At 37.1% G+C, this 27,330-nt stretch overlaps 1 protein-coding gene across 1 annotated transcript in view; it reads right to left on the reverse strand.

Annotated features, from left to right (window-relative positions):
* Sbds (SBDS ribosome maturation factor) overlaps window positions 1-27,330 on the reverse strand; it is a 40,513-nt gene that overhangs the window by 7,117 nt on the left and 6,066 nt on the right. Inside the window, exons 2-4 of the mRNA XM_089086595.1 lie at window positions 13,799-14,019; window positions 2,468-2,577; window positions 826-987 (exon numbers count right to left, since the gene is read on the reverse strand). Of these exons, the coding sequence (XP_088942721.1) occupies window positions 826-987; window positions 2,468-2,577; window positions 13,799-14,019 (493 nt within the window). The remainder of the gene's footprint in view (window positions 1-825; window positions 988-2,467; window positions 2,578-13,798; window positions 14,020-27,330) is intronic.

A 27,330-nucleotide genomic window follows, 5' to 3' on the forward strand; every position in this document is an offset into this window, starting at 1 on the left:
AAGTAAATGATGTACCAAAATTACAGGAATGTTAAGATGGTTAGATATTTTTTTATGGATGACGCGTTGCCGAAAACCTTATCTTAAAAAGAGTGGATGGAGAGGGAGTACGCATGGCTGTGTCAGCCTAAGCCGGCGTTGAGCTACAAGATTTATCAGTAACAATTGTATTGCTCATTTAATCAGAATAACCATTTCCATGCATTTCTAATCATAATTTGCAATCCAAACATGTGTTCATTGTCATTGCTGCCAGATATCAGCTCCAAAATTCGGGATCTAGTTTGGGCCTAGTCAAAAACAGAGTGAAAACACCATTTTCGGATGTTTCGTTTTCGGGCAACAACCAATTCTCAAACTTTATATCTGTACATTTTCCATAAGAATGCATTATCCCAAATAAAATGACAGAACCATAAACAATATGGCAGAAAGTATAAATATTGCAAAATACAACAAACAAAATTATTTCAGGAAGAGTAGAAGAGGGGGGAATAAAAAAAAGCACCTCTATAAGTGTCTGATTTACAAAGAGGAGTAAATAGAACGACAGATACGCGCTCAAAGCGCGCAAAAATCATACCAGATAAAGTGATATAGCTACGAATTGCTAAAGAGAGAAGTGAATAAAATCAGATTTGTAGAAGAAGAAACAAAGAAAATAGTGATTCAGTCAGAATTATTAGATAACTAGACATTGACAACACAATTTCTCCAGCATTTAGATTCTAGTTACAATAAGGCCTTTGAATAAAACCTAAAATTGTACATACAATCTAGAAGCAGATAGAGATAGATACGACCTATACTACTTAGAATACTTACTGCTGTTATTTTATCACCATCATATTCTTCTGATTCCGTCACTGAAATTTGACTCAACCGGTTCTTGATCAATTTACCACCAGACGGCGTCACAACTCGTATTCTCATTTGCGCTCGTTGAATTGGCAGAACATCCTTCAATAGCTTTATTACTTCTAGTGCCTACAAAAGTGATTACTTACAGCCGCATTCAACCTGTGGCTATTAGATTTCAACTGAGTTAGAGAACGCAATAACTGGTGTAGCAATAATTAGGTTTCATAGTGAGGTTTACTTTATTCATAAATAGCATCCCAAAAGGTTCATACTTGTGTGAAACCCCATCTATTCTCAATAGACAGTATTTAAGAAAGTAGATAATTCTTTTATCCACGAAATAGGCAAAAAAATTTGAATAAGAACTAAAAAAAAGTTCTTGTATGACAATTTCAATTATGAGGAAGTTTTATCATTGAATATGGCAACATTACAAATGAATAATGCTCAATTATTATGGGCTATTAAAATCTATTATTGATTGTTTTAGTCTGGATTTGAATAAGAAACTTAATTGCTTTGAAGTTCTGAAATACTAATAACATATAGACAGTGGCAAAACATCTTTAAGGTCTAATTGTAGAAGTCTATCAAATCCATCTCGTTAGAAAATTGAATAAATTTCACGAAAGGGGACTTGATTAGTATCTTTTGAAATAAATCATTATACCGTACCTAGTACTTGAACCTAATTATTCATGTTTAGAAAACTTCATATTCTGTTTGGTACTCAATATTCTGTTTAAGGGAAAACAGTGAGAACAATCTCTGGTTAATATTATTTAACTATAAAACCATTTATAACTATTAATAACTACTATTAGGATGAGTATATTCATTAAAAATAACAGCCATTATTAACGTCGGTTACCAACAAAAAAACAACAACAAAGAAGCGAGTAAAAATCTGAACTTTCTCGACAGCCACTGTATTCGGAGAGAATCTAGGGGGAAGAGAGAGCTCAAAAGAGACTCAATTCCATTTTTTTTTTTATCCGATACGACTTCAGCGTCAAAAAATACGCCCTAATCATTAGTGAAAACATGGTAATTTGCGTAGCCATAGCAACGATGTATTTCGCTTTTTGAGTAAAGAAACGCCGAGATTTTCAGAACTATATAATCATTTATGGTGTTTTTTTTTGCACGACAATTCCTAAGTGAAGGGTCCCCCCCCCCGCACCTACCTAAAACAAAATTTTTAATAATAGCTCCTTATCTAAAAAAACTACAATCCTGTGGTTATTATACTACGAATGTCACGCTAATTTATATATATTCTTATTTTTTTCTAGATAGATATATATATATATATATATATATATATATATATATATATATATATATATATATATATATATATATATATATATATATATAATATAAATATATAAATATATACTTTATTTTTTCTAGAATGGTCTTTCTGTTTTCTAACATATGATGATGTACCTTGCTTTCGAGCATTAATATTTATTATTATAGATAGATTTTCATTGTTTTCAAGGAGTATTCATCTATATTCCTTTTATTATGTCAGACTGGAAATATATTACAAAACTACATGTATTGTTCTGATCGAAAAGACGTCTTAAAACTATCTTACCTGTTGTTTGGCATTCCGATTTGGTTTTAAAGAGTAACCCGTTTCCTTAATAGCTTTCTCAATTATTGAAACAGGATAAGGTCGTTTTGTATCCGAATTTAGACATTTATCTGAAAAAAAGTGTAAATGGAGTATAAATCATCAACCAAAAACCTAGATGAACAGAAATTAAAAAGACAAAAATATTGTTAATCCCGGAAACCATTGTAAGATCTCCCAAATTTTTAGAATAAACAATCAACCAGTATCTTTCAGAGGAAACAAGAAGCACATGCTACAGGAACTTTTAGGGTTTTTCCCAGTGGCGTAATTTTGTCAAAATCCTTCGGGGGGGGGGGGGGAGTTGGAGCCAATTTTACCAAATCAAGTGAGAATGACAGTGAAAACCGAAAAGCGAGTCATATATTGCCATAAAGGCAAAGATATAGTAAAGAAAACTGACCTGTTTCTCTGGATACTTGAATTATGCAGGCTTATCTTAATTTCGACAAGATTTTTTTGCAGAAACTAAATTTCAGCTGGGGGAAGGGGGAAACTGAGGTCGGGGGGGGGGCAGTTGCCCCCCTGACCCATAGAAAAATACGCCCCAGGCGTATGCTTTATTTTAATAAAGCATTATTTAATACGTAACCTAACCTAACCTAGGTACCTTCCCTGCCCCCCTAAACCATCAAAAAACCAGTTTAATATCGTATACGCAATGAAAACCACGCTATCATTGCCTAGTATATAGCGGTAAACATGTCAAAAACGGGTTTTATCATTGTCTACTCTATGGCAGTTAACCTGAGAGGCCCGCGTTAGGCAAGAGTACCGAAAAATCAAATGGGTTAACTGATTTATTATTACATGTTCTTTAACATTTTTGAAATTTGTAGTAACCTCCTTCTTTAATTAATTAAAAAAAACTTTCGAAAAATAAGTTTTTCAAAGAAAAGTAGAGGCCATTTTAAACTTAGGCTCAGCAGATACAAATACCTGTTAAAGTTCAAACTCAAAACGACCAGAAATTACTATTAAAGAATGAATGAAACCCAAAACGAACAGAAATTAAATAAACAATCATAGCAAAAAACATACAACAAGTAATAATATAAATGAATAAATAGATCTTAAAGCGAGTAATGCTTAGATTGAATATGAAAATCAAGCTTAAAACGAAAACAAATATTTTGCTATTAAAGTATAAATGAAAAATAAAACGAACAGAAATTAAATAAACAATCAATACGAACAAACATACAATATATATTAATGTAAATGAATAAATAAATCTTAAAACGAGTGAAACTTAAATTGAATATGCAAATCAAGTTTGAATCGAATAAAAATAACTACAAACAAGAGTTTGGGTATCGTTTCACTGCAGAAGCCTAAAGCCTACTGCGTCATTGGCTATACTGAAAACAATTCTTTGAAATATTTTCACTTTTGTAACTTTAAGAAATCAAAAATTAGTTAAGATTTTAGGGAATAAATATCAGCATATGTATATTAAATTGACAATGCACATTTTTTTTCAGTAAACTCATTTGAATATTTTTTTTCTCATTTGAATTTTTTTTTCAGTAAAGTACAAGTAGTAATCTGGCATTTATAAAGCATAGGGGTTTTGAACCCTACTCACATTAATTTATGCTCGTTTCGAGTTTGACTCTAATATTTATTTTAATTTTTGTTCGTTTTGGGTTTCATTTATTTATTGATACTGATTTGGGGTAGTTGTATGCTTGGTAGATTATATGATAGTCCGGACGCCAGGTGTTGAAAATGTGAACCATACCAAGACGGAATGGGGCTGCTGCGAGAATTAGCCAACCCTCCACCCCCTAAATTGACCATGCGGATTCAAAAATACCAATGGCACTTGCTTGGGAGTGCTGGAACACTCCGAAACTTGACATTTTATTATATTTTGGTGTTTCATGCAAGAAAATGCATGTTCCACAAAGTTTGAGGTGCAGTTTTCCACTCAAATAGAAATGCCTAGAAGCCATATAATGTTTACATAACAAACTAACACGATCAGTTACAAAAAATGGCAGAGTTAAAAAAAAATGGCAAAACTATATGAGTCTTGAACAGTCTTGGAAAGTGTAGACAAAATCAAATTGAGTATCAAATATATAATGATATTAATTATTGACAAATCCATCAGTTCAAGTTTTTTTTTCACGGTAATTTTTAATTTCATTTTCAATGCTCTAAGAACTGGAAAATAATAAATTAGTACTATACGAGTAATTCATTTACAGTGAAGAACAATGACGCAGAAGGCTTTAGGTTTTTACAGTTAAAGAAGGGGGCAGTATCCAAATTTTGCTTGTAGTGAAACTATATTTGTCTTGACCAATCTTTTAAAGAACTAATAAATTAAACTGAATATTTGATGCATAATGATATTAACCCGTTACGGCCCACTGTCTTATTTATAGGACAGCTGGTTTTAAATTTTTTGTGGCTAAATTTACACTGAGAACAATTTGCTTGTAGTGATAAAGGCTTCCCTGGTGACCAAGCTATCTAGGTTAATTTTTCTAGGTCAGTTGATCATTCAATATCAGATCAGTGGCGTTATTTAAGTCACAATTGGCATAATTGCACAACGGTAGTTCTCAAAATTCGGTAAAGAATAGTTTGAGTTTCCCCAGACAGTAGTGACTTTGATAGCAGTTGGACAACTGTATATTTAACCGTTTCCTGAATAAAAACAGACCTGAATATTAAGTTCAAAGTTTTACGGCTTTTTACGTTGATGTCATATTTATAGGACAGTGGGCTTTAAGGGTTGGTTATTGTACGTGAAATTTCAAGGATTACATTTTTATTGCTAATTTCACTTGAGATTAAAAAAAAAATTAATGAAATTCTTTGTTGTGACAACTTGGGGAAAACTTTATCTACGCTTTTTCTGGTTTCAGTCATAATTCTCTCTGCAATTTTCTTCCGAGTGTTCACCTATACATTTAGTTTACTTGTGATATCCATGTATGTGTTTTCTTGTTTTCTTTTATTATTAATCCGTTTTTTCCCCATTTGATCGGGTATAAGTAAAAGTAACAATAATAATGTCGATTCTTTATCATCCTTTAGTCGTCATGGAAAAAATATCTTTAAATTTTTCTATACATTTTTCTTCGTCTTCTAGATTTCTGAAAATGAAGACAAGAAACCCCTGCATTTCACTTAGCAAAGCTCTAGACATCCTAGAAGACGAATAATTCGCATGTGAAGATATTCAGGTTGTTGTCCTCCCTCCTGATCCCGATCAAGCATCTGATGAAGATGAAGGAAATGACGACGACACGGTGGCTCTGATTGTAAATGATGTCCCGGGAACTGTAGAAGTAGATTTCAGACCAGGTCCTCTCGAAGAGGAACAATTTGAAGACATCAACAACATCATCCTCACAGAAGATGAGGGTGCATCAACTTCGAGAGGTGGGCCACAGAAGAGGCAGTTCAAAGCCGTGAAGCCAAAATGGAAGGAGCAGAAAGGAACCTTTCCTTGGCGAAACTTGGGCGAAGGAACGGCACAGGCGCTAGAGAAAGCCTGAGAAGCAATAGAAGGAAAAACACCAGTAGAGGTTTTGGCTTTGTTTCTAGACGATAAATTCTTTGACCTCATTTCTCGTGAAAAGGTTAGATATGCGACGTCTAAGGAAAACTTTGACTTCACTACATCAGCTAACGAAATACGTGTCTTCGTGGGAATACTGATTTTTCGGGTTATAATAGATTGTACTCCCAAAGAGCTTATTGGTCAATCAATGAAGATCTTGGAAGTGAGCGGGTCAAGCAAGCAATGCCCAGAAATCGATTTATGAAGATAAAAGAGAACATCCACATTGTGGACAACGATACAGTTCAAAGTTTCAAAGATTAGCGGGATTTCAAGGTGAAGCCACTCTTTAACATAATCAACACAAACTTTAATCAGTTTGGACTTTTCTCGCATCATATATCCATCAACGAAATTATTGGGAAGTATTACGGGAAACATAGCCTGGAGCAGTTGATCCGAGGCAAGCCCATTCGATTCGGATATAAACTAAGGACTATGTGTACTTCGGATGACTATTGCCTTTACTTTCATCTGTACTCGGGGAAGGAGCCTAGTGCCCCATCTCAGACTGCTCAAGAAGGCCTAGGGTCTCGAGTTGTGAAAACACTTCTGTATATTGTTGAAAATGGCAACAGCCACGAGGTATATTTTGACAATTTTCTTTACAAGTCATCAGCTTTTGTGTGATCTGAAAGGAGCTGGATTTCGAGCGACTGGGACGGTTAGAGAAAACCGATTGGCAAGGTAACCTCTCCCTTCAAGCAAGGATTTTAAGAGGGAGCAACGTGGAGCCTATGATTATCGGTTTGATGCAGCCAACGATATATTGGTCGTAAAATGGCAGGACAATAACGTTGTCTCTGTTGCTTTCAACCATCTCAGTTTAGATCCAATAAGACCGGTTGAACGAAGAGTTAAGGGAAGCATTACTCGCTTTAAGATCTATTTATTCATTTATATTATTACTTGTTGTATGTTTTTTGCTATGATTGTTTATTTAATTTCTGTTCGTTTTGGGTTTTCATTTATTATTTAATAGTGATTTCTGGTCGTTTTGAGTTTGAATTTTAACAGGTATTTGTATCTCCTGAGCTTAAGATTAAAATGGCCTTTGCTTTTCTTTGAAAAACTTATTTTTCGGAAAGTTTTTTTTTAATTAATTTTTGTTCGTTTTTGATTATAAAAAGTTTCAAGTTTTTATGGCATGGGCGGGGGGTGCTTACTCTCCAATTATTCTTGACTTTAAAAAACGGATCTAGAACTTTTAATTTAAATCGAATGAGGTTTTTTTCAAAGTCTATACGATTACCTCTTAGATATAAACCTTATATATGAACAATAGACAGCTTGCATAACTTGTGGACAGCGATTGACAATAATGAATGGATTGAAAAAATAGCTCCAATAAGGGGGTTTAGACCATTTCACTTGCTGACACAAAGGGATCACGACTGTTTGGAATTGACCTTAATAGGAATTTGTGTGCCAAAACAATTTTGCATCTATCACAGAGAATATATTTTCACCTTATAATTGGATAATTATAATAGATTTCCTATGTGTTCTTCCTATACAAAACCCCTTCCCACAAGTTATAAACCCCCCTTAATAAGTTATGCCCCAGGGCATTACTTACAACGCCTACCCCTGGGCCCTGGTGGGCTGTGTCGACACCGGAGTTTTTTGTTATCGAACTTTGAACTATTTTAACAAAATGTCTATCTAAAAATTTTTATCTGATGCATTTAGGGCGTGAAGGAGGGAGAGGGGCTAGTTGCCCTTCAATCTCTTTTGGCTCTTAAAAAGTGAACAAGAACTTTCAATTTTCAATCAAATGAGCCCTTTCTAAGGTTTATACGAGCATCCCTTCCATAAGAAATAATATGAAGGATTCGGAGAATCCTTAAATTACAACCCTTGCCCTGAGGGCTTTGGGAGTTGTAATCCTCAAAGACCTAATTTCCAGAACTTAAAACTACGTTTAATAAAATGGCTGTCTTAAAATTTTGATTGGATGTGTTTGGGGAAAAGGTAGGCGTGGGAGGGGGGTTAGTTGCCCTCAAATCACTTTTGACTATTACAAAGGGCAATAGCCCTCAGAATTTCCAATCGAATGAGCCTTTTCTGAAGTTTCTACGACACTGCCTTCTATAAAAACCTTATATGCCCCCAGGTCATAACTTAAAACCTTGTCCTGAGGGTTGTGGGGGATTGTCCTCCTCAAAAACATATTTTCTATCTGGAAATCAACTACACTGAACAAAATGGCTATCTCAAAATTTTGATTGGATGTGCTTGGGAAGTGATGGGCGTGGGGGGGGGGGCTAGTTGCCCTCCAATCACTTTCGACTATTAAAAAGGGCACTAGACCTTTGAATTTCCAATTGAATGTGCCTGTTTTGAAGTTTCTAGGGCAACGCCTTCTATAAAAACCTTATATGCCCCCAGGGCATAACTTAAAACTCTTGCCCTGAGGGTTGTGGGGGAGTGTTCTCCTCAAAAACATATTTTCTATCTGGAAATCAACTACACTGAACAAAATGGCTATCTCAAAAGTTTGATTGGATGTGTTTGGGGAAATGGTGGGCGTGGGGGGGGGGGGGGCTAGTTGCCCTCCAATCACTTTCGACTGTTAAATAGGGCACTAGCCCTTTAATTTCCAATCAAATGAGTCTGTTTTGAAGTTTCTACGACAACGCCTTCTATAAAAACCTTATATGCCCCAGGGCATAACTTAAAACCCTTGCCCTGAGGTTTGTGGGGGAGTGTCCTCCTCAAAAATATATTTTCAATCTGAAAATCAACTACGCTGAACAAAAATGGCCATCTCAAAATTTTGATTGGATGTGTTTGGGAGAATGATGGGCGTAGGAGGGGTGGGGCTAGTTGCCCTCCAATCACTTTCGACTATTAACAAGGACACTATCCCGTTGAAGTTCCAATCGACTGAGCATTTTCTGAAGTTTCTACGACAACGCCTTTTATAAAAACGTTACATGCCTCCAGGGCATATCTTAAAACCCTTGCCCTGAAGGTTCTGGGGGAGTGTCCTCCTCAAAAACATATTTTATATCAGGAAATCAACTACACGTAACAAAATGGCTATCTCAAAATTTTGAGTGGATGGTTTTGGGGAACTGATGGGCATGGGGGGGGGGGGCTAGTTGCCCTCCAATAACTTTCCACAATTAAAAAGGGCACTAGCCCTTTAATTTCCAATAGAATGAGCACGTTTTGAAGTTTGTATGACAACGCCTTCTATAAAAACCTTATATGCCCCCAGGGCATAACTTAAAACCCTTGCCCTGAGGGGTGAGGGGGAGTGTCCTCCTCAAAATTATATTTTCTATCTGGAAATCAACTACGCTGAACAAAATGGCTATCTGAAAATTTTGATTGGATGTATTTGGGGAAATGATGAGCGTGGGGGGGGGGGCTAGTTACACTACAATCACTTTCGACTATTAAAAAGGGCACTAGCTCCTTAATTTCCAATCGAATGAGCCTGTTTTGAAGTTGCTATGACAACGCCTTCTATAAAAACCTTATCTGCCCCCAGGGCATAACTTAAAACCCTTGCCCTGAGGGTTGTGGGGGATTTTCCTCTTCAACAATATATTTTCTATCTGGAAATCAACTACGCTGAACAAAATGGTTATCTCAAAATTTTGATTGGATGTGTTTGGGGGAATAATGGGCGCGGGGGGGGGGGGGCTAGGTGCCCTCCAATCACTTTCGACTATTAAAAAGGGCACAAGCTGTTTTAATTTCCAATCGAATGAGCCTTTTTTGAAGTTTCTACGACAACACCTTCTATAAAAACATTATATGCCCCCAGGGTATAACTTAAAACCCTTGCCCTGAGGGTTGTGGGGGAGTGTCCTCCTCAAAAATATTTTTTCTATCTGAAAATCAACTACGCTGAACAAAATGGCTATCTCAAAATTTTGATTGGATGTGTTTGGGGAAATGATGGGCGTGGGGGGGGGGGGGGCTAGTTACACACCAATAACTTTCGACTATTAAAAAGGACAATAGCCCTTTAATTTCCAATCGATTGAGCCTGTTTTGAAGTTTCTACGACAACGCCTTCTATAAAAACCTTATGTGCCCCCAGGGCACAACTTCAAACCCTTGCCCTGAGGGTTATGGGGGAGTGTCCTCCTCAAAAATATATTTTCTATCTGGAAATCAACGATGCTGAACAAAATGGCTATCTCAAAATTTTGATTGGATGTGTTTGGGGGAATTGTGGGCGGGGGGGGGGGGGCTAGTTGCCATCCAATCACTTTTGACTATTAGAAAGGGCACTAGGACTCTCGATTTCCAATCGAATTAGCCCCCTTTGACGTTTTTATGACGACCCCTTCCATATGAACTGCCTCTGGGGGAAAAAAATAATAATAATAAATAATAAAACATTGGAGCCGTATGGCCTTTACTATAGGCAACGCTACAGCGTTGCCTCTGATATCTAAATCCACAAACACAAAGAAAGGATCAGAACCAGGTGCTACATGAACTCTAGAGTAATTAACGACAGCCCAATACATTTCCGGGATAAAAACATTATCAATTAACATTGCCGTATTTGATTTTAAAAGTGAAGGTATATTTACAGTTGGTAGCAGGGGCGTAATTTACTATGGGGCGGGGGGACAATTGCTCCTCCCAAAATATATAGAAGAAGAAAGACTCACAACAATATGCGACCAATAAAACTAAAAAGCAAAATTTTTCAAAACAGTCCCAGCAGCCTTCGCTAAAGCAAAGATGCTGGGACTGTTTTGAAAAATTTTACATTTTAGTTTTATTGGTCGCATATTATTGTGAGTCTTTCTTCTTTTATATATTTTTTTGCTGAGGGCAGCCTTTGGACATAGGGCCTAAATATTCAATCAAATTATCTTCACTGTCTCACGAAAAGAATTCCCTATTGTTCTTCTTGTATATGTTGCTTGTGATGGAAAGGCAGTGTGGTCTTCGTCGCTAGTTTTCAATGATCCTTACTAGGGCTAAGCAACCTACATTTGGACCATGTATTTTTTTGGCCAAGTTGTAGGATGTTAGGGGGCCTGGAAATGGACAAGGTAAACTTGAATCTCTTTGTACAAGAATCTCGTTACTAACGGATAGTTTTCTGTCCATGAAAACACCTTACAGAAAGTAAATTTTTAATTTATATTATTATGATTAATTTTGGACTTTGTTGTGTTTTTTTAATTTTTATTTTTCCAATCATAGACAGTGCAATAGTGCTGCCTGAGTAAAGAGCGATGTGGCCACAATGTATAACCTTTTTGGTTTATTTTTTTTTCACTTAATATAGAAGGAGTTGTTGCAGAAACTTCGAAAGGAGCTCATTCGGTTGTAAATTGAAAGTTCTAGTGTCCTTTATAAGAGTCAAACGTGATGGAGGGTAACCAGCTCCCTCCCACGCCCATCAATTCCCCAAACACATACAATCGAAATTTCAAGAAAGCCATTTTGCTCAGTATAGTCGAAAGGTTCAGAAACTATGACTTTAGGGTTGTTCCCCCCCCCCCCAAAAGCCCTTGGAGCAAGGCTGTAAGTTATGCATTTCGCCCATTGTTTATATATAGTCTTTGCTACTGAGAAATGTGGTAATGTTTGACCTTTAGTTTCCAAAAAGACAAAGAACATTCAGATGAACATTTCAAAGAATGTTTAGGGAAGTACTGAACAAATTCAAAACACTTTATGTGCATACGGGTTGTCGAAAACACGTAAATCATGAGTTACTTAGTATATCAGCCACTTTTTTAATTTTGAAGCCAATGGATTTTCCGTGTTGTCCAAGCCAAGGGACTGTAAGTTTCCATTTTAGGGGGGTTTCGGCTAAGTCGGTTCCAATGGTGTAGTTTGTATTTCGATCTAACACCATATTTTATGGGTTTCAGGCTATTTTTTTTTTATTATGGGGCGTGTTCGTCTTTTACTAGGTTGCGAACCATGGTTGCACAGCTAGCTGCGGTCTATCAAAAACCAAACACGTCCCATAGCAACCAAAAATGGCCCGAAGCCCCCCCCTAAAAATGGCGTCAGATCGAAACACAAAATACACCATTGGAACCACCTTGGCAAAAACCCTAGTATTCTATATTAAAGAACGAACTATAGCCCATAGTAAGTGAATTATTAAAATAACTACAGCTAAAACAAACTATAGCCCCTAGACACTGTAATACTAAAAAATTACTTCATAAGAAGAAGCAAGCAAATAAAAAGAGAAAAAGTAAGGGAAAAGAGAAAAGGTTTTTTCCCTATGCAAAAAGCTCCATTCTGGCCCTTGTCAAAGAAAGAAACTAAGAGACAAAGAAAGATATGAAAATCGAGCTGATTTTCTAATAACCCTATATATCTATCTATCAATACAATTAAACTCAAAATAATAATGTATGGTCATTTTATCACAGTGCTGTCTAGAGTCACTCATAATTCTTAAAATTTGGCTTATTCCGACTTCGTGTTGAAAGATATATTCTCGTACTAGCGTATTTGCTTATAGATGCAACAATCAAAAATCCTATTCCATTATATTTTCAGAAAAGTGTATGCCGTTCTATATTAATAACTGCCATTTTATGCCCTTTTGTGCCGCAAAAAAAATTTAATGTAATACAGAAACTCAATTAAATCTTAAAAATGTGACAAAAAACATTTTCTAAATAAATATTTCCAAACTTTATTTAACAAAAAAAATTCTATTTTCTAAAAATTTTCTAAATTTATCAATAAATCTGTAACATGTAAAAATATTTCAGTAATGCAGAAAAAAGAAATTAAAACAAAAGTTAAACGCATCCAAGACTGAGATAGTCATCTCTCAGAGTGGGAAACCTAACGGACAATATGATTTGTCAGTTACTTATAAAGGTGAGTCAATAAAGATATAAGTACCCAGATATAAGTACTTGGGAACTGCGCTCGCAACAAATGGGAACTGGACTGAACACATGATTTCTTGTGTAAAGACAGCTGCACATGATCTACTCTGGCAAAAAAAAAACATAATGGGAATAAAGAATATGAAGATGCATAAGTACCTCTTCATGACTAAGGTCCTACCAGTTGCCCATTATGGTTACGAGTTTTGGGGGTCACTATAGTTAGACAATTGGGGTCTCTACAGTTTATATATTTTAAATAAGTTGTTGGCTTGAATTATAATTTTAGAAGTTTGGTTATTAGAGGTGACCTGGCTTTACTGAATTTGCATCATAAGAGAATTATACACATGATCAAGCTTTGGTTACAGACATTACATTTGCCAGATAACCGTCTAGCAAAGACGACCTAGAATGGGATGCTGAAAACACCTTAAAAAGGTAATATGGCCAAAGTGGGTAAATGCCCTGCTGGATAAAGCTGGCTTCTCATGGGCATGAAATGAAGGCCATGGTCCCGATTGCAAACCTGATGATTTCCTTAATATGGATTTGCGCCTTAAGGACCAGGAGATTCAGATTTGGCTTACTGGTGTTGAGAAGTCAGATACTTTAAGATTTTATAAGCAGATGAAAGTAGTGTATAGAGAGGAGTTATACATCCTTCTAATAAGAATATGAAAGTGGATAAAAGAACTATAAGAACTGGGGGGGAGGCTTTGGTATTCTTCAATTTCCTTAGGGAAAAGACCAAAGAAGCTACTTTTTAAGCAAATGGGAGGTCAATTAGCCCACCTCTCGGGATCGGCGCCCTGTCAAGAACTTGTTCAAAATATAAATCTTATATTGCAAATTTACCTGCAACAATAGTAGCAATTTCTTTCTTCAGGGACTCTAGATGGACTTGTCGTTCTTTGTCAGATATTTGCAGTTCTCCTTCTGACAATATCTTCTTGCATATTTCAGTATGATCATCATGACCAAAGGCAGTGATCAGATCTTCTTTTTTGGCCACCTGGCCTTTGGACACATTCAAAAATACTGTATGCGTTTGTAGCACTTCGTCAATGTCCTTCTCTCTGTATAATAAGGAATTAATCACTGTTTAATAAAATCACCGATGTAACCAGGGTGGGGAGGAGGGTATAACAAACTATATGTAATGTGGAATTTTTCCTAGCCTAAACACAAAGACTCATAAATTGATGAAGTAAGTCATGTCTATGCACAGGAAGAGAAGGAAGGAGATGGGGAGAGTCTTTTCCCCTGAAATTGGTTGAAAAAATGTGAAAATTTGGAAAAAAGTAGCCTACAAGACGCATTTTGATGTATTTCATAAATTCTTTGAGACGCTTTAAGCAGTGAGGCCCAGTTTAGAATGACTATTTACAACTAGTTGGCACAATTCAATATAGATACAATTATATACAATAGTAAATAAGGGGGTGAAATTAAAGTCTATATTGCTATAGTTATGTGCTATCTAATAAAAAAAAAGGACACGGAAGTGCTGTGCACAAGCTAGCACAATCCTAATACTCACCTAATTCTCACTTCACCAAATTTAGAAGAAAGATCTAAACGCTAGAAGATATAATTACATTGGAACACTGTTCGCCTTGCTGAATTTTATGTATAAATATTGAGGGAAAAGAGAGAAAATTGGTTCGAAACGTAATAATAGCTGAAAAATCATTGATCTACTGTTTTGATCCTAAGACAGCCAGTGGCGTCAATCGGGGGCAAGGTGGGCATATACCCCCTAGATTAAAAAAAATAATGGTCTTTTTGGGGATATTTCACTGAAATATTTTTTTTTGGCATTTCATTGGAAAAAATGACAAATTTGCCTCCCCTAGATTTGGAAAAATACACCCCGCTTCTAAATTTTCGTGAATCCACAGCAGTGAAGACAATATCATGGAATTTTCATTAAACTTATTCCTAAAGAACTACAGATCAACTAAAATGGGGGGACGCTGTAATCTTTTTTAACTTGCCTCAAGATACCTAAAATCGCACGTTTTAACAATATGGACGAATCCAGTGAGCGCCAGTCAGGGAAGACTGACGATAAGCTGGGATTTCTTTTATTTAAATGTTTCTTAAATAACATAAGAAATGACTACGAAATATTATTCATGCTCCCAGGAAAATAAAATGTCTTAGTTTTAATTTCCACATGACAATCTATTTGTCATATGTTTAAATGTTATAATTTAATTTTTATTTCAAAATTTATGGTGTTAAAGATAAATTAGTAAGTAATTGAAGCCCCAAAACTTCAATGAACCTTGCCAATGACGAAAAATTTTATTTTGATCAAACAGTAGCTAAGAGTAAGGGGAAAGATATTCATACCTGCTAATTTTAAAACACTGTAAAAGATGCTCCTGAACTAAAGTTTACAATATACTTTGATTGCGCAAATACTATCCAATAGATGATAATAGTGAAAAAGTACTAAAACAAACAAATAATATTGAACAAGAATATTACATTTAGGCAGCAAAAATAAGCTTTAGTCTTTTCACCCAAATTTATTCTGCCTTTTTCTTACAGAACTTGTTGTTTCTTAATTGTCCATTAATTAGGACAAGTTTGAATTGAAATACCATATCTGTTATTACTTTCAGTTAATCAGGATTCTTAGTGCAAATCTTGCTGTAATTTCATAGGTTAGGATTAAGTTGTAAGCTGGGCTGAAAACGCAGTATCAACATGTTTTTGTTTGGTCTAGCCTAGATAAACTTCAGTTTGACCTGACATCTGGCCTGGTGCAATGGTGTCTTTGATTGCGCCTGAAAACAAGTTGTTAGAAAAACTGAAGAATACACCTTAGCCTTTTTGTCTGGCTGCAGTCATATCCAAAAGATAAATTCTACTGACCATAATATAAAATCGGTGACAAAGAGGAGAAATAAAGATCAGCAAGATAAGCATACTTAACTTAATTCATATTGCGCTGAAATTGTTCCTGCCTTGAGACTTACTCATGCTGCTGTCACACCTAGACAAAAGGTGCGAATTGATGCCGAATTTCAAATAGGAATCATAATCCTGAGCTTGTTGAGGTCTGTCTTGTGTCTAAGTTTTGGTTTAAATTGTGGTGTGATAATGGCAAGCCAAAGTCTGGTGTCATTGATGAAATCCGCCTGTTTGCTAAGGAAAAATTTGCAAAGAGTCTACAAAAGCATAGATCCTGTAGTATAGAAGAAACCAGTGCTCACTTTGAGAATAACCCTAGTGAAGTTTGGAATCTTGTACCCAATAAGAAGCATGATAAGTCTGGAAACTCTTTGCAGCTTAGTCCCTCTGAAGAAGATTGGATAGAATAAATCCCTTTTCAGTTCTCACCTCCTGACCCACAACTTAAAGCTAAATTTCAATGTGATTTTATATGGAACTACAAGAGTATGTTGAAAATTTAGGTTTTGCTGTATCCTTGTTCAGTGTTTGTAGGGCTGTTTTAAAATTAAAAAAGAAGAATTCTGAAGGTGATGATCATATTTATGGTATGAATCTGGTTAATGGGAGCCGTTTTTGGGGAACCACCATTTCCCCAAAAACATCCAATCAAAATTTTGAGATAGCAGTTTTGTTAAGCATAGTTGATTTCCAGATAGAAATTATGTTTTTGAGGAGGACAGTCCCCAACTTCCCTCAGGGCAAGGGTGTTAAGTTATACCCTGGGGGCATTTAAGATTTTTATAGAAAGCGTTGTAGTAGAAACTTCAAAGAATCGCGCTGCCTAAGTAAAGAACGATGTTGGCACAATGTATTGTTTTTTTTTTTTTTTTTTTTCTTTAGTCCAGGGCACTTCGTATCAAAGGAGTTATTGTAGAAACTTTGAAAAGAGCTCATTCGATTGGAAATTGGAGTGGCTTGTGCACTTTTTAATAGTCAAAAGTGATTGAAAGGCAACTAACACTCCTTCCACGCCCACCATTTCCCCAAAAACATCCAATCAAAATGTTGAGATAGTAGTTTTGTTCAGCATAGTTGATTTCCAGATAGAAATTATGTTTTTGAGGAGGACACTCCCCAACAGCCCTGAGGGGAAAGGGTTTTAAGTTATACCCTGGGGGCATTTAAGATATTTATAGAAAGCGTAGGAATAGAAAATTCAAAGAAAATCGATTGGAAATTCAAAGGGCTAGTGCCCTTTTTAGTAGTCAAAAGTGATTGGAGCGCAACTAACCCCCCTCTCACGCCAACGTTTTCCCCAAACACATCCAATCAAAATTTCGAGATAGCCATTTGGCTCATGTAGTTGAAAGTTCTGGAATTAGGTCTTTGAGAATGACATCCCGCCCCATCCCTCAGGGCAAGGGTTGCTAATTATGCCCTGGGAGCATATAAGGTTTTTATAGAAAGTGTTGTCGTAGAAACTTTGGAAAGGGCAATTCGATTGAAAATTGAAATGACTAGTGCCCTTTTTAATGGTCGAAAGTGATTGAAGGGCAACTAACACCCCGTTCCACGCCCAGCATTTCCCCAAGGCCATTCAGTCAAAATTTTGAGATAGCCATTATGTTTAACGTAGGTGGAAGGTCCAGAAATTATATCTTTGAGCTGGACACTCCCCCAACAGTCTTCAGGGCAAGGGTGGTAAGTTATGCCCTGGGGGCATATAAGGTTTTTACAGAAAGCGTTGTTGTAAAAACTTGAAAAAGGGATCTTTCGACTGTAAATTGAAAGGGCTAGTGCCCTTTCTAACAGTAAAAAGTAATTGGAGGGCAACTAACCTCCCTCTCACGGCCACCACTCCCCCAAACATTTTTGGGGACTTCGTATCGAATTTATTTTTTTTCCTATACCAGAACATTTCCTATCAAAGGAGTTGTCATAGAAACTTTGAAAAGGGCTCATTCGATTGGAAATTGGAATGGCTAGTGCCCTTTTTAAAAGTCGAAAGCGATTGGAAGGCAACTAACACCCCTTCCACGCCCATCATTTCCCCAAACACATCCAATCAAAATTTTGAGATAGCCATTTTGTTCAAAGTAATAGAAAGTTCTGGAAATTATATTTTTTAGCATATTTTTGAGAGGATGAACCCCCCACCATACCCCTCAGGGCAGAGGTAGTAAGTTATGCCCTGGGGACATATAAGGTTTTTGCAGAAAGCGTTGTCGTAGAAACTTCAAAAAGGGTTCATTTGATTGGAAATTAAAATGGCTAATGCCCTTTTTAATAGTCGAAAGTGATTGGAAGGCAACTAACACCCCTTCCATGCCCAAAATTTACCCAGAAACATCCAATCAAAATTTTGAGATAGCCATTATGTTCAAAGTATTTGAAAGGTCCGGAAATTATATCTTTGAGCTAGACACTCCCTCCACAGTCTTCAGGACAAGGGTTGTAAGTTATGCCCTGGGAGCATATAAGGTTTTTATAGAAAGCGTTGTTGTAAAAACTTGAAAAAGGGATCATTCAACTGGAAATTCACAGGGCTAGTGCCCTTTTTAATAATTGAAAGCAATTGGAAGGCAACTAACCCCCCTCTCACGCCCACCATTCCCCCAAACATTTTTAGGGACTTCGTCTCAAATTATTTTTGTTCCCATGCCAGGACACTTTGTATCAAAGGAGTTGTCATTGAAACTTTGTAAAGGGCTCATTCGATTGGAGATTGGGAATGGCTAGGGCCCTTTTCAATAGTCGAAAGTGATTGGAAGGCAACTATCACCCCTTCCACGCCCACCATTTCCCCAAACACATTCAATCAAAATTTTGAAATAGCGATTTTGTTCAACATAGTAGAAAGTCCTGGAAATTATATTTTTTAGCATATTTTTGAGAGGATGACACCCCCTCCCACCATATCCCTCAGGGCAAGGGTTGTAAATTATGCCCTGGGGGGCTATATGGTTTTTATAGAAAGCATTGTCGTAGAAACTTCAAAAAGGGCTCATTTGATTGGAAATTAAAATGGCTAATGCCCTTTTTAATAGTCGAAAATGATTGGAAGGCAACTAACACCTCTTCCACGCCTACCATTTACCCAGACACATCCAATCAAAATTTTGAAATAGCCATTTTGTTCAAAGTAGTTGAAAGGTCCAGAAAGTGTATCTTTGAGGCTGACAACCCCACAGCTCTCAGGGTAAGGGTTGTAAGTTATGCCCTGGGGGCATATAAGGTTTTTATTGAAAGCTTTGTTATAGAAACTTGAAAAGGGTTCATTCGATTGGAAATTCAAAAGGCTAGTGCCCTTTTTAATAGTCGAAAGTGATTGGAAGGCAACTAACCCCCCTCTCATGCACAGCTTTTCCCCAATCACATCCAATCAAAATTTTCAAATAGCCCATTTCATTCAACGTAGTTAAAAGTTTTATAAATTATGCCTTGGAGGATGATAGCCTTCTCAGAGCCCTCAGGGTAAGGGTTGTTAGTTATGCCCTGAGGGAACATAAGGTTTTTAGAGATAGCAATGCTGTAGAAACTTCAAAAACGGCTCATTTGATTGAAATTAGAAGGGCTTGTGCCCTTTTTAATAGTCAAAAGTGATTGGAGTCTAACCAACACCCCTCTCACACCCACCATTTCCCCAAACACATCCTGTCAAAATTCTGAGATAGCCATTTTGTTTGAAGTAGTTAAAAAGCCTGGAAATTATGCTTTTGAGGACAACACTCCCCCCCAGCCCTCAGGGCAAGGGTTGTAAGTTATGCCCTGGGGGCATATGAGGTATTTTTTTGTAGAAAGCGTTGTCATAGAAACTTCAAAAAGGGCTCATTCGAATGGAAATTAAAAGGGCTAGTGCCCTTTTTGATATTCGAAAGTGATTGGAGGGTAAGTAACCCCCCTCTGACGCCTGTTATTTCCCCAAACACATCCAATTAAAATTTTGAGATAGCCATTTTATTCAACGTACTTGAAAGGTCCAGAAATTATGTCTTTGAAGACAATACTCCCCTACAGCCCTCAGGACAAGGGTTGTAAGTTATTCCCTGGGGAAATATAAGGTTTTTATAAAAATTGCTATTGTAGAAACTTTAAAAAGGGCTCATTCAGTTGGAAATTGAAAGGGCTAGTGCCGTTTTTAATAGTCAAAAGTGATTGGTGGGCAACTAACCCCCTCTCACGCTCACCATTTCCCCAAACACATCCAATCAAAAATTTTGGGATAGCCATTTTGTTCAACGTGGTTCAAATTTCTGGAAGTTAGGTCTTTGAGGATAACAACCCCCTCACCGCAAGGGTTGTAAGTTATGCCCTGGGGGCATATACGGTTTTTATGGAAAGGGTTGTTGTAGAAACTTCAAAAAGGGCTCATTCGATTGGAAAGGACTAGTGCCCTTTTTAATAGTAGGAAGTGATTGGAGAGCAACTAAACCCCCTCTCATGCCCACCATTTCCCCAAACACATCGAATCAAAATTTTGAGATAGCAATTCTGTTCAACATAGTTGATAGTTCTGAAAATTAGGTCTTTGAGGGTGAATACCTCCACCCTTCCCCCCAGCCCTCAGGGCAAGGGTTGTAAGTTATACCCTGGGAGCATATAAGGTTTTTATAGATAGCGTTGTTGTAGAAATTTCAAAAGGGCTCATTTGATTGGAAATTGAAAGAACTAGGGCCTTTCTTTAATAGTTTAAAATGATTGGAGAGCAACTAACGCCCTTCTCATGTCCACCATTTCTCCAAACACACAAAATCAAAATTTTAAGATAGCCATTTTGTTCAACGTAGTTGAAAGTTCTGGAAATTTGGGTTTTGTGGATGGCAACCCTCTCACAGCCCTCAGGTCAAGGGTTGTAATTTATGCCCTGGGGGCATATAAGCTGCTTATAGAAAGTGTTGACGTAGAAACTCAAAAAGGGCTCATTCGATTGGAAATTGAAAGGGCTAGTGCCCTTTTTGATAGTCGAAGGTGATTCGAAGGCTTGACATTTTCAAACAGTAGGCTACGTGGTAACGAACTGTAAGTAAGGAGTGACCCTGCTCAATAGTAACCGAAACTCTAAAAAACGGAATTTTGATACCAATAGATAGGGGAGAATGGGGCGAACTTGGACACTTTTTAGTTTTCCAAGCATAACTAGGTACTGGATTGACATAAAACAATTTAGTGTGGGTCGTTAGAAAGGTAAAAGTCTGGCAAATAATGGTGAATTTTTTTCAGATTTTTTAAAGATCACCCTGAAGCGTGAGTACCATGAGAGTAGGACCTTGTCAAGTGTCCAGTTTCGCCCCGTACACAGGGTGAAATTGGACAGGCATGGGGCGACCTTGGACAAGACAGTTTTAAGCAGTTAAACTTTGTCCAAATACAGAATATTCGTGTAAAATGATACATAATCACTCAAAATCATATGAAAACTAAAAATCGCATAAAAAAATCAGCCAGGAACAGTGCACGGGCATCCGGGTTTCAACTAGAATTGTCATTTTAAAGCGTACATTGAAAGATCACAACCAAAAACAAGCCCCTGAACTGCACGACTGGTTCCACCAGCTGAAGAGGGGACATGAAGCTTCAGTTCTATGTCGGTAATGTCTATCTCAGCAATATTAGGAAGCTGAAGAAACATGAATTTGTCATTTTGTTTCCGAAGAAAGTTAATCCTCGCAAACTGGTTTTCTACAACATCAAGAACTTCGCCAACATAATACACAAGGGCTTTCTTCTTTCCATACTCGAACTTGACAAGAACAAAGTTTCCAGCTTGAATGTCCTTGTCTACGTCATCCTTATCAGGCTCATGAAGGTGCAGAGAACTGTCAGATGAATTGTCGTCAAGTTCAACGTCATCACCACTACTTTCCACTGGAGATTCAATTTGCTTTCTTTTCTTGGCAGTGGGCTGCTTGGCCTGCTTGGGCATAGGCTTTTTACTCTGCTTTTCCTTTCTCGCTCGTGCTTCAGCTTCTAAAGCATCTTTTTCGGTTGTATCGGTAAGAATACAAGTTCGACCTTGCTTTCTTGCATTCCTTCTGGGCTTTGTCATATCTGCTGTTGGAAAGGGTCTTACTGCTTCAGTAGTCTGTTTTCCTAGCTCGCTTTGGGGACGAGAAGGTGAAGGAGGAGAGAGAGAGGGTATTGACTCCACATCTAGTAATGAATTGTCCAGGGGTGGACGATTTGTCACCTCAGCAGGTAGAAAGTCTACCTCAGAAAATACACTTCTGTTAAGGAGCCAAATTCCAGCTTTCGTGAAACCAACCGTTATATTTTCCCGGTTGAACTTGCGAAGGAATGGGTCTTTGTAGAGCTAGGCAGTCTTGTGAATCCTAATTCGTTGACCTGGATGGATCTGCAACCAAGTGTTCAGTGATTCTCTCATCGCAAACTTGAATGGTCCGTAGACAGAGACGTCCAATGGCTGTAAGCAGTGGGAACAATGGGGAGGAAAGGTCAGGAGGTGGATCCAATTATCTTTGCACAGCCGCACTAATTACACCGAAACATGGCTATCGTGGTTGTCAAGTAGCAGTAGCACAGGGTCTTCTTTCGATGGCTTCACCAGCTTGATGAAGTGCTCAATAGAAGCAACAAAATTGATAGAGGTCATCCAACCACTAGGGTAAGAAAGCCCGAGACATCCTGGGGGGCCTTTTAAACAAAGCTGTTCAATTAATATCGCCCGTGGGCACAAAAAAATGAGGAGAAGAGCTTGAACTGTGGTTGTAATAAAACCGAGCCTTGTAACATTTTACCCTCTTTCTGCTGAAACTGTCTCGGAAACTTGCTTTGATCCTTCCCTTGTAATTGCTTTTGGAGCTGGCTATACATTAAAAACCCCAGTCTCATCACAGTTCCAGATACGGTTTGGTGGGAACTTGAATTTTTCGTAGAGTTTCTGCAGGTTGTCAAAGAACAGATTCACAATCACTGAAATGAAGCCAGCAGCCCTTGCCTGGCTGGTATTTTCAGGCTTACGAATAGATAGCTCTTGGTTTCGTTTCATAAAGCCTGAGATCCAATCAACCCCAGCTATGTCGTCTCGCACCCAGCTCTCCAGCGTTTCGACGCCAATCAATTTGCCCCATTCAAAGGCAAGTTTCCTCGCTTCTTTCAGAGTGAGGCCGTGATTCATCAGCTGACATTTTAGGAGATACTCTACAAACTCTTTTTCTTGTTAGTTTGAGAAAACAGTTTTTCTCTTCAGGTTGGGCGATAGGCTTGGGCGACCTGGGGGTGTAACTGGATTCGCTCGAGGTTCTTCAGTAACTCCTTGTCAATTTTTCAGAGCATAGGCGACGGTTGATTTCTTCAGTCGATAGGTTTTTGCGGCATTTCTAATAGATAGTCTACGCTCTAAGACTGCATTCACTGCCTGCTCCATGGATTTGCCATCTGGTAGATCGTGTTTCCTGATGTAGTTGCGAACCATTGTCCAACTAGAAAGAACAAACAGTAAATGCACGGAAAATAACCTGAAAATAGCTTTAAGAAGCAATGATATGAACCGGGTCCCTCCTTACTTACAGTTCGTTACCACGAATTGTTTGATCATGTAATTAAAAAAAAATTATATTAAAAATTAAAAAATTTTTTTTTTTAATTAATTGCTTTTGTGATTAAGGGGTCATTCTTAAAGCATTGGAACAAAATTTGAACTTTAGCGTAGAGTGAGGTATTGACTAGGGGGTGAACCTCCTAAAATACGTAATAAAAATATACGAATATAGTTTGTTACGTGAGTGAATTCATAAGTTACGTCAGAACAAAATTTCGAGAAAGCCATTTAGCCAAAAAATAAATAAAATTGATTTTTGAATTATTCATGTACAATGAGCCAAAATTGAAGCTGCATTAATTCAAAAACGTCCTGAAATTAAATTATAAAAGACAAGTTTTTTTAACTGAAAGTAAGGAGCATAATTAAAACTTAAAACAAACAGAAATTATTCCATATATGAAAAGGGTTGTCCCCTCCTCAACGCCATTCGCTGTACGCAAAAAATTTTTATTGTTTTAGAAAATAGATTTGTGATAACGAGTCAAACTTTAGCGTAGTAAAGAGTGAGGCGTTGAGGAGGGGATATACGGAATAATTTCTGTTCGTTTTAAGTTTTAATGTTGCTCCTTTCATTAAGCTAATGAAACAGCCAACTTAACCTCGTTGTGTTGTGCGAAAAAAAAACACATCTACACACAAGCAACGCCATCTAGCATCATCGATCAAACTCCAAATATTAGTTAAGAAATTGTCTAAAAATTGCCTCTACAGAGGTAAAGACGTTCTCTCAAATGATAAACAAAAATAGCACAGGGTAAAGTTGGACACACGGAGCGACCTTGGCAAATGACCAAAGTCGCCCCGAATTGTTTTTCAATCACACCCCTATCGAGCCAATTTTAGAAAATAGCGTCCTGAAAAAGAAGTAGTAGGGCTAGACAAATCAAAATCAGGGCATCGATAGAGGATGTATCTAGCAACTGTACAACACCAACAACAAAAAAAAACTACCACCTTTTGTTAACGCAAATCGAACTAATGTTGCAACCCCCAGATTTTTTTTAACCATCTAAAAACTTTCTTACCTCTTATCCGGGTGTCAACAGTTCTGTTAGATTTCAAACTTCCCGCCAATGTAGACACACATAATCCCCATCAACCCTATTTTTTGTGGATCGATAGAAGCAATAGGCTAGTTGTCAGGTTCGACGTCCAAGTTTGCCCCTGTCCAATTTCGCCCCATTCTCCCCTACATCAAAAGAATTAGATTTTTATGCTGATTTTAAATATGTAACTTCCATCAAGTTTAGTCTTACCTATCAAAAGTTACGAGCCAGAGAAAATTTGCCTTATTTTTGAAAAAAGGGGAAACAACCCTTATAAGTCACAGAACCTTAATGAAAATCACAACGTCAGATTCAGTGTATCAGAGAGCCCTAAAGTAGAGGTTTCAAGTTCCTATCTGCAAAAATGTGGAATTTTGTATTTTTTGCCAGGAGAAAGATTACGGATGCGTGTTTATTTGTTTTTTGTTTTTTTTTCAGGGGTGCTCGTATCAACCCAGTGTTCTTTATCAAAGGAGGGCTCATTCGAACGGAAATTAAAAGTTCTAGTGCCCTTTTTAAGTGGAAAAATATGGAGGGCAACTAGGCCCCCTCCCACGCTCTTTTTTTCCCAAAGTCACCCAATAAAAATTTTGAGATAGCCATTTTGTTAAAAATGGTCGAAAAATATAATAACTATGTCTTTGAGTATGATTAATTCCCCACAGTCACCAGGGGAAGAGCTGAAAGTTATGAACTTTGCCCAATGTTTATATATAGTGTTGGTTATTGGGAAGTATACAGACATTTTCAGGGGGGAGTTTTTCTGGTAGTGTGGGGGGGGGGGGGGTTCGAATGTTACTTGGGAGGATCTTCCCATGGAGGAAGTTTTCATGAGGGAAGGGAAATTGCTACGAAGGGGGCACCGGATTTCCCAGCATTATTTAAAAAAAGGATCAGAAATTAAATAAAAAAACAAGTTTTTCAACTGAAAGTAAGGAGCACTTCAAAACTTAAAACAAACAGAAATTATTACGTATATGATTGGGTTTGCCCCCTATTCAATACCTCGCTCTTTACGCTAAAGTTTTTTTAGTAATTTCATAAGAGCTAATACTTTAGCGTAAAGATCAAGGTATTGACTAGGGGGCAAACCCCCTAATTTACGTAATAAAAATAAACGAATATAGAAGTTTGTTACGTAAGTTAATTCATAAGTTATGTATATTTATTACTAATAAAAACGTTCGTAAATAAAATTAAACAACTTTCGAGAAAGCCGTTTAACCAAAAAAAGTAAAATTAATACGCAAATTTCGTTTTAATTATTCATGTACGGTGAGCCAAAACCAAAACCTGTATTAATTCAAAAACCTTCAAAAATTAAATAAAAAGACAAGTTTTTTAAACTGAAAGTAAGGAGCGACATTAAAACTTAAAACGAACAGAATTTATTCCATATATGAAAGGGGCTGTCCCCTCCTCAACACCTCCCCTCCTCAGACGAGCAGAAATTAGCATGAGCAGGGATCAAAACCCCTATGTCTTCCCAAGGCCAGAACATAATTTGCACTTTACTGAAAAAATACAAATGAATGTGCATTGTCAGTTTAATATACATATACTGATATTTATTAATCAAAATGTTAATATCATTTGATTTATTAAAGTTATAAAAGTAAAAAAAATTATATTTTTTTTCAGTAAAATGAAATTTATGTTCGGGCCTTGGGAAGGCATAGGGGTTTTGAGCCCTACTCATGTTAATATTTTCTCATGTTGAGTTTAACTCGGTTATTCATTGTAAATTCTTTTCGTTCTGAGTTTCATTTATATATTGATCCTGTTTTGTGCTAGTTTCACACTTGGTAGATTATTTGATTTTATTTTTGCTCATTTTTGGTTTAATGGAGTTCTTTACTTTTCTTTGAAAAACTTATTTTGTGGAAAAAGTTTTTTTTAATTAAGACATAGAAAGGGTGACCATATTAACTCCAGAGGAGACTCATTGGATTGGTAATTAGAAGTTCTAGTGCCCTCTTTAAGATTCAGCGTGATGAGAGGGTAGTTATCCCCCCACACACGTCGCATTTTCCCAAAATGCATCTGATAGAAATTTTGAGATGGCTATTTGTTGTTGTAGAAACTTCTAAGAAGGCTCATTCAATTGAAAATTGAAGGGATTAGTGCACATTTTAATAGTAAAAAGTGACTAGAAGGTAACTAACACCCCTTCCACGCCTACTATCTCCCCAAACACATCCAATCAAAATTTTGAGATAGCCATTTTGTTCAGCGTAGTTAAAAGTCCTGGAAATTATGTGTTTGAGGATGACAACCGCCCCCCCCCACAGCCCTCAAGGGTTGTAAGTTATTCCCTGGGGCATGTAAAGTTTTTATAGAAAAGGTGGTTGTCTAAACTTCAGAGGGGACTCATTGGATTGGTAATCAGAAGTTCTAGTACCCTTTTAAATATTCAAAAAGATTGGAGGGCACATGCCCCTCCACACCTTGTACTTTCCTTAAATGCATCTAATAGAAATTTTGAAATGGCCATTTGTCGTTGTAGAAACTTTTGAAAAGGCTCATTCAGTTGAAAATTCAAGGGGCTAGTGCCTCTTTTAATAGTCAAGAGTAATTAGAGGGCAACTAACCCCCCTCCCATGCCCACCATTTCCTCAAACACGTCCAGTCGACATATTGAGATAGCCATTTTGCTCAGCATAGTTAAAAGGTCCGAAAATTATGTCTTTGAGGGTGACAACGCCACCCCCCCCCAGTCCTCTGGGCAAGGGTTGTAAGTTATGCTCTGGGGCCATATAAAGTTTTTATAGAAAGGGTGGTTGTGTAAACATTGGAGGGGGCTCATTGAATTGGTAATCAGAAATTGTAGTACCCTTTTCAAAAATTCTAAGTGATCAGAGGGCAGAACCACC

Source organism: Artemia sp. Qi Xiang Cuo, chromosome 3 (genome assembly GCF_049724085.1).
Source record: "Artemia sp. Qi Xiang Cuo chromosome 3, ASM4972408v1, whole genome shotgun sequence".
In the NCBI taxonomy this organism is placed as follows: Eukaryota; Metazoa; Arthropoda; class Branchiopoda; order Anostraca; family Artemiidae; genus Artemia; species Artemia sp. Qi Xiang Cuo.